The sequence below is a fragment of the Rousettus aegyptiacus genome, unplaced genomic scaffold, assembly GCF_014176215.1.
Source record: "Rousettus aegyptiacus isolate mRouAeg1 unplaced genomic scaffold, mRouAeg1.p scaffold_m13_p_13, whole genome shotgun sequence".
Lineage (NCBI taxonomy): Eukaryota > Metazoa > Chordata > Mammalia > Chiroptera > Pteropodidae > Rousettus > Rousettus aegyptiacus.
Window position 1 is genome coordinate 71937734 of NW_023416288.1, and position 12518 is coordinate 71950251.

General features: G+C 38.4%; 1 protein-coding gene across 1 annotated transcript; it reads right to left on the minus strand.

The window, feature by feature from the left end:
* Positions 1-4194: 4194 nt before the first annotated feature.
* CAV2 (caveolin 2) lies at positions 4195-11770 on the minus strand. The gene is made up of 3 exons (XM_016119317.2): positions 11532-11770; positions 11078-11265; positions 4195-6754 (listed from the first exon to the last, which is right to left on the minus strand). Exons 1-3 carry the CDS (start codon positions 11679-11681, stop codon positions 6604-6606), a joined length of 489 nt encoding a protein of 162 aa, XP_015974803.1. The 5' UTR covers positions 11682-11770; the 3' UTR covers positions 4195-6603.
* Positions 11771-12518: the final 748 nt, after the last annotated feature.

Genomic DNA, 12518 nt, shown 5'->3' on the forward strand with positions numbered 1-12518 from the left:
GTCTGATATTGAGAAATATCGTCATTGTGTTTTTTATACATACTAAGAAAGTTTGTTAAAAGTAGTTAATTTTTTTATGAAATTTACAAAACATAGGAATAATGACATTTGAGGGAAAAAATACCTTTTTTGACATTAGCTGGAGTTTAGAGCCTAGAGCAAAGACCATACAGAGAAGCAAAGAGTGTGCCAAGGAAAGCAGGGTACTGGGCTGGGAGAAGATCAGGGATTAAAAAGGGGGCAGGGTAAAGAGGGTACAGGGAGCCCAGATACCAACATGAGAGGAGCTCTAACCATTGAGGATTTGGAATTTACTCCACTGATGGGAGAAATGGAAAAAAAGATGCTTCTCAGAATATGAAAGGTGACATGACTGAATGATGAATAAAAAGAAAAGAACAGCCATGCACACATTCTAGAAATAGTTGGTAATCTCTATCAGGATTAAGAGCTTGAAATCTGGTGTCAGATTCTCTTGGCTCAAATCCTGACTTCCAGTGTGATCTTGGGAAAATTTTTCAACTGCAAAGCATCAGTTCTCTCATCTGAAAAGTGGGGATAATAAGAGAACCTACATCATAGGGTTATTGTGCAGATTAAATAAATACCCAGCAGATAATAAATGCTCAACCAACATGAATGTTATTGTTTGTACCAGAGATCAAGATTCCAACCCATTTCCTCTCCAATAAAAGAAGCATGTTAATCCTTGTCACTTGACTCACTGGGTAATGGTGTGTTTATCCCTGCAACTTTCCAAATGATTCCTTGTTTCACTGCCCCAGTTAGCTGAGCCAGCAGTTGGTTGGAACTGTTGTGCCATTCAGTTAGAGAAGCAGGACCTGCTTATTGCCCTTCTTACCCCTTTTGTTACTGGCAGGTGCTTGATGACAAGCTACTCAGAGACAGGGAAAGAAGAGAATACTCCAGAGATGACCTGTTGCTCTGATCTCCTCCTGATCCATTTATGTCTGGGAGAGATATTTACCCTGCACTACGTGCCTTTTCTCACTTCGAATCATGTCTCTTCCTTTTTCATAATTCTCTACTCCTACCTTTTCCTATAATGGCAAAATGACTTCTCCGGCTATGCAGCCAGGCTGAATGACCTAACACGTCCTAGTGCAGGCAGATAGGTGTCTCTGTCCTATTTTTGGATAACTGTTGAAGTGGTGTCCTTTGATTTCTCTGACTGCTGCATGGTCTCCTTTCTTTGCCACAGATACGTTGCAACAGTCAACAGAGTAGAGAGGCGAAGGGCAAGAGAGACCGATGGTTACAAGTTGTAGTTCAGTTTTCATTTTAACTTTTGCTCTCTGCCATTCTCTTCAGGGGACACGGTTCTCGCAGAGCCCTCACACCTCTCCCAGGGCCCTTTTCATTCACTAAAACATAGGCAACTTTCCTTTATTGAAAAGTCTTCAGCAGACTTCAAATCCCTCCATCCCTGTTCAATTTCCATTGCCCCTTCACTAGGAGTCCGACTGCAAAACTGTGAAAGGTGAGGATTGTGTCATTGGAGACTCCTGTTTTCCCTTTTCTATCCTGATTTTCTGTTTGGTGGCTCTTTTAGTCAGTGTATGGTGCTCTCGTACGGTTCTCTGCTCAAGGCCCTCATGTTTGGGTATTTTATGTCGTTTCAGTATCTCCTTTTCAGAATGTCCATTCATACTGAAGTAATGACTGACTGCTAACAGATTGAAATGTTATCCCATCCAAAGGGTATCTTTCACTTAAACAAGCATCTAGGTATAAGATTTCAATTGTGGCATTTCAGATGCAGTTCAAAGAAAGAAGCTAAGGTGTGAGTATGAAATGATTTAAAAATATAACAGATGCCTTCTTTTGCTCATTTGGTAATTTGAACGTGATCAGGGAGGGAAAATTGGGATGATTAAATTATGGAAGCCCAACTTATTTTTATCCCTAAAAAATATAACCTGATTTTCTAGTATATCCTTATCCTCTACTCCATCCTCCTTTGGTTTCTTCCGTTGTCCTCCCTACATAGATATATACCTTGAAGGAAGAAAATATACCAGATCCTGATGTAGCAGTGGTAATTTGTTATTACAGCACTACCTACTTTTTTTTTTTTTAAGTTTCTTAAAGTAACGTGCAGTCTTGTAAAAATTCTTTGGGTCATTGTTATCTTAGAGAAACATTCTAAAATAACAAAGTTGCAAGCTGATTATTTATAAGATTTCACCACTATGCCATTTAATTTGTCCTGGATTCAAACGAGACAATATATGGGACTATGTTTTCTAAACTGTAAAATAGGAAATAGCATAGTAAAAGAAATAGCAACGTTCTAAACTGCCAGAAAGTACGTTTCCAAACCAGTTTCTGAGTGTCAGTGTTTCCTACCCCTGAAGATGTGAAATAAAATTAAGAGAATTGGGAATAAGAACGGGCAATATCCCAAAGGATGAAAATACACCTGGAATGCTTACATTTGTTTTAGTTTTACTAACTTAATGATTCTTGAATGAGAAACTGGTGAGAAGAAAAATCTTATTAGAATCAGTACATTTCAAACCGCTCTTACAAATGAAGAAAATTATGAAGTCAAATGTGATTCTTACTCTGGCTCAGAAATCATCCCAAGTTTTCTTCAATTGTTTATTCACATAGTCATTCATTCCAAAAATATTGATGGAACTCATTAGTGCTTGGCACCATCTCAGAATCCCAGGAAACAAAGATGAAGCCATGTTTTTAGACCTAACTTGCAGTCTAGGGGGTTCATTAATGAGATTAATATTACTGTATGGTAAATCATAATAGAGATTTATAAAAAATTTTATGTGAAGACACAGAAGAGGCACTTGATGTGGAGGAGTTTTAGAAACAAGAGAGATTAGACGGGCCATGAAGAGAAGAGTGATGCTGGCGTGGGGATGGGAGAGAGCCAGGCACCCAGCAGCAGCATGGGCACCTCGGTGAGGGTTGCAGGAAGGAGTTGCTGAAGATGATGGTGGGTTGATAGTGAAGGCCTTCTATACATTACTCAAGGGTCTGGATTTTATTCTAAGGGCGATCACACATACAATTGATAGTTTTAAGCAGGAGAATGACATGGGAGTCTTGATGTGAGCACTTCTTTTTTTTTTTCTTTTTGCTGGGGAAGATGGATTGGAGATGATCATACTGAAGGTTGGGGGTGAGGCCGGTTGAGAGATTGTAATAACTAGCCAGGCCAAAAATGAAGACAGCAATGATAATGGTGGTATAGCATTGATTTTGGTAGAAAAATCTTCAAAAAGAATTAATTTTAATGAATTTAAAATACAGAGTAAATATTATTTTGATGAAAAATGTCACAATAATAAAGGCTTAGAATTGTTATAAATCTAGAAATCTCTGTCACAAAGAACCAAAGCCACATATACAGTCTCGTAATCAACTGAAAAGTGAAAGCAATTGTATTAATTATTGTATTTAAAACACACCAGCCCTCTAATTGATAGAACACTTATGAGTTTTAAAAATTCCTGGACTGAGCAGATAAATTGGTTTGCATATATACATAGCCAAGTTTCCACCCTACTGAAGTCACAGAAAACAATAAGTTAGAATGCTCCTGAGAGATATTTTGGTCCAGTCCTTTCATTGAAGATAAGAAAATGGAGACCTCTGAGATTAAACCATTTGCAGGAGATGACATACCTCAGTAGTAAAAATGCTGGGACTGGAATCCAAATGCTTGACCTGAAGGATAGGGCTCTTCTTCATCTTCTTCTTCTTTTTTTTTTTTTTTTTTTTGAGATTTTTTTTTTTTAATTAAAATTATTGAGGTGGCACTGGTTAATAAAATCAAATAGGTTTAAAGTGTATGATTCAATAATAATATGCCATATGTATGTTGGACTATGTGCCAACAGTTTTCTAAGAAAGGCCTCTAAATAAATTCATGGGATGTGCATAACTATTGAAAAGAGAGACTTTTTAAAGTTCTTTTGAAACTATAAAGAGTATTTTAGGCAATACCTCCTTTGTTATTAGACGTTGGTCAGTTTTCCAGATTAACTGACAAGAAAATCTATGCCAATATCAGCAACTACTCTTTATATACTCACTTTCCAAAAATAATTTTGGAATTTAGTCTGGCTTCATGGTACCAGTATTCAAGTACATGTGATTTACATTGTTTTACTTTTTTATTTAAAAAATTAAAAACAGAAATATCAGTTTATTTAGGATTAGCAAAATACTTTATTTCATGAAGAAGATGAAATACGATGGGCTTGTGAACAAGCTATTCCATACTATTCATCAAATGATAGAAAAATGTAAAGGCAACCCCTTTAAGTGCTGAGAAAACAGAATTAAATTACCAATCTCATAATTTTTTCACAAATATATTCCTGAATAAGCACTACCTCATATATTTTTCTAAGTTATTAATACAGTAAAATTAATTTAATAAGGTTCTTTATTGATCAGTTCTATATTTAATGTAATAAAAGCAATAAATATATTTTATGACTTTTTAGAAAGTTTATTATGGATATTGGGAAAGTCTTGTTATCTACCTCTCCCTGACACCAGCTAAAAAAACAAACATGTTTGCATATGAAACCTGGATCCACTTGGTACAAAATTTCAGTATTTGAAAGGGTTAATGGCAAATCTCAATAAAAATTCATTTTGAAAGTATTCAATGCTTTTCAGAAATAAGGAAATCATGTGTCACTTGTTAAAAATTAATAGGTTTTGTTATATGACTATGTGTATGTATTTTGACTTTAAAACTTGCCAATAGCTATTTGAAAAGACAGATGCTCATGATTTATTTAAATAGATATTTTATTAATCAAATACTTTGGCCAATTGACATGTCCAAATGTTTTTTTTAAAAACCACTTTAAATACAAGGTGCAGTTATAAAGTTGTGAGACTGATTGACCTTTTTAACTAACATAATAAATCTATGCAGTCAAATGAGTGGTAATGCTTTAAGGTAATAATCATGAGGCCTTTTCCTAAGGATGCTGTAATGGCCTAAGATAGTTTTAAAAAGCCTCTTTTGTGGCTACCTTCAAAAAAAATATGAGTTTCATAATTTATTCATTTGTTCTGGTCCCCAATAGTATTCCAGTTTGATTATCCTTTATATTTACTAGTCCTGGCAATTTGGAAAAATAAAATTAATCTTCATTGAATGAATATTTGTCATCTAAGAAGATATTCAAAGGAACGTTAATTCAGGTTCTGAGAGTAATTCTGAAATTTGAGCATTTATACACTTTTAAGCTGTGTAAATTATAGGAACCACTCATAACATAGGCAACTTTTGAACATGCCTATCATTTTGGAATAATGAGATTTTTAAAACAACAGCGACTCAAAACACTGAAACAGAATTCTAAAGTTCAAAAATGATAAGAATAATTTTGTACTGTGTAACAAAACCCATATTAGACAACATATTAAAAGTTCGTAGCTGTTAGTGTTTAATTTATAGATAAATCAGTAGCATGGGCCCAACAAGTTGACAACTTTCTTGTAAATCTACATGAATCACTATAGTTGAAATTGTACTGAAGTGTCAGAAATAGCCTTTATTGTAAAATATTATTAAATAGCACCAATATTACTTGAAGGTAAAGTGAAATATTAATAGTAATGCAACATACATGTTGAATTTCTGGCTAGACAAAATAAGAATTAGATACAGATTATTTTAAGATCACCCCCAGATAAACATTAGTTATAAAACATTTCAAGGTTTTTCTTAGAAAAGTTAGAAAGAAAAGCCTAGTATATTGCTCTTTTACATTCTATCCCCAGAGAAGATATATTCGCTTACATATGCTTACATAATCAAGACAGTGCAATCTCACCAGTGAAGTTCCTGGTGAAACATACATTTACTCACTCTATATATTAGCTCAATAAGATCATAAATATAATAACAGTGCTTTAAAGCAATCTAATCAGAGCAACATTTAATATTAAGTGCAAAATATACAGTAAAATAAAACATCTTGTTAAATAGGCCCATAGGTTAACAATACTTTATTTAAAGGAACCCATTTGCTTCAATCTATTTTCACATTTGTTTTACTATATTCGATAGCCCCTATCACCACTGTACACTTTTGTTATTGCAATCTCTAGGATCTTTGTATATCTTATCTCTGCTAATTATGCCCATGACTTGACTTGCCAAGGCAATTAAAAAAATATTACTTCCAGAGTTAAAAAATAGAAATAAAGAAAGAAATCCTCTATTTTTATGGCAATCGTAGACAAAACCATTATGTTATTTGTGAGAAATGTCCCTTGATCATAATAAATTCATCATGATAAAATGTCTATTTTCATACTAGAGCAAAAACTGTCTACCTTTAAAATTAAGTGTTGCCAACCTATTGTATTATTCTTATTATAAAGTTAGACATGAGATCCTTGGTTATTAATGAGAAAAGCATTATTTGGAAAGATTTGCCAATAAACATTTCTAACTGTGGTTGCCCATCTTAACAGTTTTCTTAATTAGAACAGTTGGAAAATGAACAGAACAGTAGTGTTTTTATGTTATGACAACAAAGAAGTATTACAGTATCCGAATCTCCAGACCTGGGGTCCAAGTGTTCAGTCATGGCTCAGTTGCAGGCTGACAGAGGAGAAGATGCGTCCTACACTCGTGGACAATGGGGCAATGAGAACATCTGTCACACTCTTCCATATTGTCTGCACTGAAGGCAGGACCATTAGGCAGGTCTTGACAAAAGGCATTATAATCCTGGAACGGAGGAAGACAGATGTGTAAGGATTATTGGTGTTACCAAATAAGGCCACTGACTCTTGCATATGTGTGAAAAGATATAATAATGGCCTAATTCACCTAAATTTGGTTGAATATTTGAAACAAATAAATAAAAATGACCCACATAATGATGAGATACACAGAAGGCATATTGCTTAAAGAAACAAACAGGCACGTAGATGAAAAACAATAATCTTTCCGTTGGTGCCATGCTATCTGAATCAGTAAAACAAAAATAAATAAATAAAATAGTGAATTTATCTACCGGACCTTTGCCCCTAAACATTTATCTGCTAAACTCTTCATATTTCCCTGCGGTTGTATTTCCTGAGCCTTTCCTGTCACCTCATTCCGCTTCCTTCTCCCCTGGGCCAGGCAGGCTTGGACACTCCTTTTCTTTGTGTTTCTAAAGTACTAAAACAAACTCCTTAATGCTCAAATTTACCAAAAAGTATAATAAATGAATGCTAATAGTTCTAGAATGAACTTTAAGTGAGGCCATCCTTGACCCTTGGTAAATGTTGGAGCTGAAGTGAATTTAGCATTCTATTATCATTTATATTTATTTTCCATAGTAATTACGTACACTGAAAAAGGCTGTGTGGTATAGTTAAAAGAGCCCTGCAATGATATCAGAACTCTTAGGCAGGAAAAACTAGACTTTTCTAAAATTATTTTTTTCCATATGCCTTTTCTTAACATAACTGCATATTCTCATATTCCTCAGGCTGGTTTTCTGTGTAATCCTCTGAGTAATGTTTTCTGTTGTAGTGGTGCTCTTTGAGCACAAAATATCTGTAAATTCTCAGGCATTGCTGATAGCCTCAATGGAATTTTTACTATTACCTGGGTGGGTACAAGAAAATAAGGATGATTTTCTTGGTTTGCTATTAAAATGTAATTTTAAATAAAGGTCTGTTGTATTTATCCCAAAGTGAAGGAAAGATAAGAGAACTATCTGACTGGGTCATTTTTAGAATACTGAATTATTCATACTGACTTAACTTGTGTTTTGTTCCAAGCACTAAAGACTTAACGCAGTCTTTAAAGAGCATTAATTACTAGGTGTTTTAGAGCTAAATAGGTGAATAGAAACCTGAATGATGGCAACTTTTGACCTCTTATTCCATTATGTTTCTCATTTTATCTGTGGCTTTGGGTAAATCACTAGAAATTAAAGATTAGGAAATCTTACAGACTGGCTATTAATATTAACATGTATGCACCCTAAAGATGTCTAAATGATGTTGTCATTATAATGAATAATAAATAGAACTATTTCAAAGTCAGAATACATAATGAAAACAATTATAATAAAATAATCTCAAATTCACAAACTATAAGACTTAAGTTTAGATCAGAAAGCTTCCTAACAAAATCCACTTCATTCAGAATATATTTCACTTTCTTTTCCTCCTTAGGCTAAGGAATTTTCTATCCCCATAACTTGTTAGGTGCCCATGTCCTAAGGGAATTAAACTCAGGACAAAAGTGGATTTTCCAGTTTAGCAGAGGGCCAGAGCCCACATTCAAGGACTTCGGTCTGTTCATAGGATGTAGTGAGCTCATTTTAATTTTATTTTCTTCAAGTTGTTAAGTTGTTCTCTCACTATGGATCAAAGGACCCAATGATCCTCTGATAGTGAAATCATGTCCTCAACATCCCAAATAGTTCCCTGTCTGAAACTCCAGGCAATTTGAATTGATCTAGTCTGATAATTTATAAGATTATATATTCCTCTATTGAATACTAAAGCCCTTAGGACATAGACTTTTATTCAGCTTTGTATTAACTATAGCGTCATGCAGATTGCATTGTTATAGCAATTTGCTTCTGAGAAATGATCCTGCTACTATTGGATTCCCATCAGTGGGACCATGTATTTGAATAGCATCCCAGTAAAAATAAGGGGTAAGGGTGGTCCAGCCACATTTCTTTGGTATGATTTACTCATGACCAATAACCTGCAGTTACCAACTGGAAGCTATCTCAGGAGACTTGGATCCTAATGACGTAGGTACAACATCACCAGACTGAGTTCTGGGTATTTGTTGATGTTGTTGTTGTTTTGTTTAAAGAATCTAAAATTAGATCAGTTGTGATGATGTGATGTGGTTGGAAGACCCACTACTTCATATTTTCATAGTTTTGGTCACAAACTTCCTGGTAAAACAATAAACTCCCAACTTTTATCAAAAAAGAAAAAAAGGAAAGAAAAAAAAAAGAAAAAGGAGAGAAAATAAAAAGAAACAGGTTTGTTTTATAAAGCCTCTCCTTGATCCATTCTTACCATGTCACAGGAATGTAGTCCATTAATGATAAATCTGTTTAATCAAGGTACAAACTAACTTTTAAGCATTTTTATTTGCAATTACTCCTCTACTTGCAATCATGACTGCCTGATGACAAATGTATGATGGTTAAATATTAATGTTGTACATGAATGTAATTTGAAAAACAAGCTAAAGTTAAATAATACATTTTGTGGCTGAAAACGAAGTGGTTTGATGATTCACCATGGGAAGCACTACACAAAAACGCCTGTTATTCTCAGGAGAGCCAGGTGGAAAGAAGCATCATTTGGTTAATTGTAGTTTTACTTATATCTTTCCACCATTTAGAAAATGAGAACGCTTTTGTTTCCAATTCTTCCACAAGTGCTTTAGAAACACCTAGCTTTGTTGGCTATTAACATGGTACTCTATATTTCCAAATAGCTTCATAGCCAACACTTCTTAATATGCTTTGTGGTTACTCAATTTTTCACATTTTGAAAGTGAGAAAATGACATAGAGGTGTAAATAATTAGGAATCCAAAATTTTATAGGCTACTTAGGTATCTTTAAAAATCTATGTGCTAAATGTCAAAATATGAGCTAACTGTATACATCTGGCTTTTGTGGATCTGCTGATATATAAAGGAAAAGAGTTTCATTTCTTTGTTGGTCTTTTGGCACTTTCAACATAATTTAGTTGTTTATAACCTTTAATGATCAAAAGAATTGGTATTCATTGTTTATCCTTTACTTATCTGGTGAATTTTTATTCATCCTTTAAAAGCCTTTTAAGACTCTTTTCACTCTACAAAGTCTTCCCTGTGTCTCCTTCCTCTTTGACCGATTTAAGTGAGTTTCTTCAGTACCCACTTCTACCTAGCCAGGTGCCCTGATATACTGGGAGGAAGCTGAAAGCAGATCCTCTTATTCATCCTGGGCCCAGTGCCCCACACAAACTATTCAATAAATTCCCCTGGTTGCACTAAACAGCTAGCTAACTGACTAACGAAATTGATTCAGATGATAAAGGGGAATGAGAATAACTTTATAACTTTTAACAACAGTCTGTGTTAGGGTGTAACAAATACCATATAAAGTGATTGGGAAAGGCACGGAAGCATCTGAAGTTATACATTTCACCTGGAAGGCCCTAAAGTACTAGCTTGGCAACTGTTGCCATACTAGAGATAATCTGAATGTTCTCCCTCAAGTGGGTATCTTGTAAAACAACAAAACTTCTTGGTAAAATATGACATTTTCTGTTAAATTTTTAAAAATCCTTTTAACTGTTCTCCAAAGATATGTGATGCATTTTGTGTGAATTGTTACTCAAAACATCTGATCAGTGTCCAGTAAGTTTCTGTATTTATTTTCCCTTTAACTAGATGCCACTCCCATTTGTTCCTCATAGGTAAAAAAGTTAATTTGGAGGCCTTCTCCTTTCACTATCTTGCAGTTTGAGTTTTCATTCATTTGTGCTTGGGTAGGGGGCTCATCTTAACTGTGGCACCTTGAATCTCCTCTGGTCTCATCCTGGCCATTCCTCCGTGACAAGATTGGAGCAGCCCTTCTATAGCACCCTGTCCAGTGATATTACCACTGGCATTCTGCTCAGAGATTACTTTTGTTTCACCTCAAGCACAGGTGGTGACTGAATAAAAGGTGATGGAAAAAATAAGAGCCCTGCCCAAAACCACAGGCACAAGTCATAACACAGCCCCATGAGAGAGCAGCCTGTGGCAGGAAGCTTGGCCTCCAGTCAGCTGGGCCTTAGCATTCAAAGGAAAATCACATCCGAGGACAGAGGGACATTCCTTCCTCTATTTAAACTCCTAACCCAACCTATGATTCTAGAGAAAGCACACTGCCTTCCAAGGCCTTCCATTCTTACCACTGTATCTGGAGCTGATGTGAATTCCTCCCCCTGCAGCCCCACTTGGGAGAGGGGAGGACCAGGGGCAGGTGGCAAAGGACATTCCTATGTTTTAGAAAATTTGTCCACCCCGTTGTGCCCGTTCTCACCAGATGTGCAGACAGCTGAGGGTGGCAAAGAGAATTCCTGCAGCAAAGGCCAGGGGGATAGCCAGGAACACTGTCAGGAACTTGTAAACCACATATTTGCTGACTTCAAAGAGGGCATGGCTGCAGATCCACACTTTGTCAAAGGAGTGCGCAGACAAGGGCTCCGCGATCACATCTTCGAAGCCCACCTGCGGGAGAAGCAGTAAGAGAGGACTTGCTGGGATGCCCTATCTTCTGTTAGGGTCACGGTAGGCGCACAGGAATTTGGCTAAGAATTCCTGGCTACGCAGGCAGCCAGCGGCTGGTGGATTCTGGGTCACGGACCCCTCAAGGGCTGACCCAGTGGTGAGGGTGAGGCGTTAGGGCAGGGGTAGAGGGGACACCCGCATGCCCAGGTGGTGGCGGGGGCTTGGACCAGCTTCAGGCTCAGGTTACAACCCACCCCAGGCTTCACCTTGAGATGCGAGTTGAGCCTGTTGGGATCCCGATCCTGGCCAGAATCCGCGAACTTCTCGGGGTCGGCGTAGTCTACGCCACTGTGGCGGCTGTAGGAGTCGTCGTCCATGAAGAGCTGGACGTCCGCCTTCTCGGTCTCCAGCCCCATAGCCCTCCTCCGTGCGCGGCGGCTGCAGCCCGGCTGGCGCGGCGCGGCTCCCAGCCGGCTGGGCCTCTCCTTCCCGCCGCGCCCGGCCCCGCCCCGCCTCGCCTCGCCTCGCCCCGCGCAGCCCGGGCGGCGGCCGCTTCCCGCTCCCGGCTCCTGCTCCTGGCCCTGGCGCGACCCGAGCTCCGCCCCGCGGCCCGGCCACGGAGGCGGGGGCCGGACGCAGCCTGCGAGGTGGCTCCGGTCCGGCGCGCTCCGCTGCCTGGCCGGGTCCCCGCCAGCCCCCCGGGCCAGGAGCACAGGGAATCGTCCCGACTAGGCACAGCCCGGGCCTGCCAGCCGGGCGAAGCGTGTCACGGGGACGAGGACCCGCATTCGCCCCACAGAGGCCTGGGTCACATCGTTAGACGCCTAGAATTGTGCTGCTTAAGAACTGGCAGGTTGTCCCAGGGATGATGGACTTACTGGAAGGAGGCAGGTTGGTGGTTAAGAGCCGGGGGTATAGAATCAGAGGGGCTGTCTTCTCCTCTTGGCCCTACTGTTTGCAGCGTGTGCTACAGACCACCTGGGAACCTCAGTTTCCACCTTATGCAATGGGAGCAATGGCACCTCCTTCACAGAGCTATCGCATGAGAATTAAGAGTTAATTCATGTAAAACTGTCACATGGTCCCTAACACATAGTATGTGTCTAATCTGCGTTGTTTCTGCTGCCCTGTGAGATCAGGAGCCATGACACACCTGACTGCCAGGCGACTCCGCAAGCGCCAGGGCACTCAGCAGTTTATCAGCTATTAGGCTATCCTGCTGCGCAGTGTGAGCCTGCGGGACGCGCTGTGAG

Excerpts from the sequence above, each read along its gene's own strand:
- CAV2 (XM_016119317.2), bottom strand. The coding sequence starts at position 11,681 with ATGGGGCTGGAGACCGAGAAGGCGGACGTCCAGCTCTTCATGGACGAC. Across the intron at positions 11,266-11,531 it reads GGCTCAACTCGCATCTCAAG|GTGGGCTTCGAAGATGTGAT; the intron begins GTGAAGCCTGGG and ends CTTCTCCCGCAG. Across the intron at positions 6,755-11,077 it reads CTCAGCTGTCTGCACATCTG|GATTATAATGCCTTTTGTCA; the intron begins GTGAGAACGGGC and ends CCTCCGTTCCAG.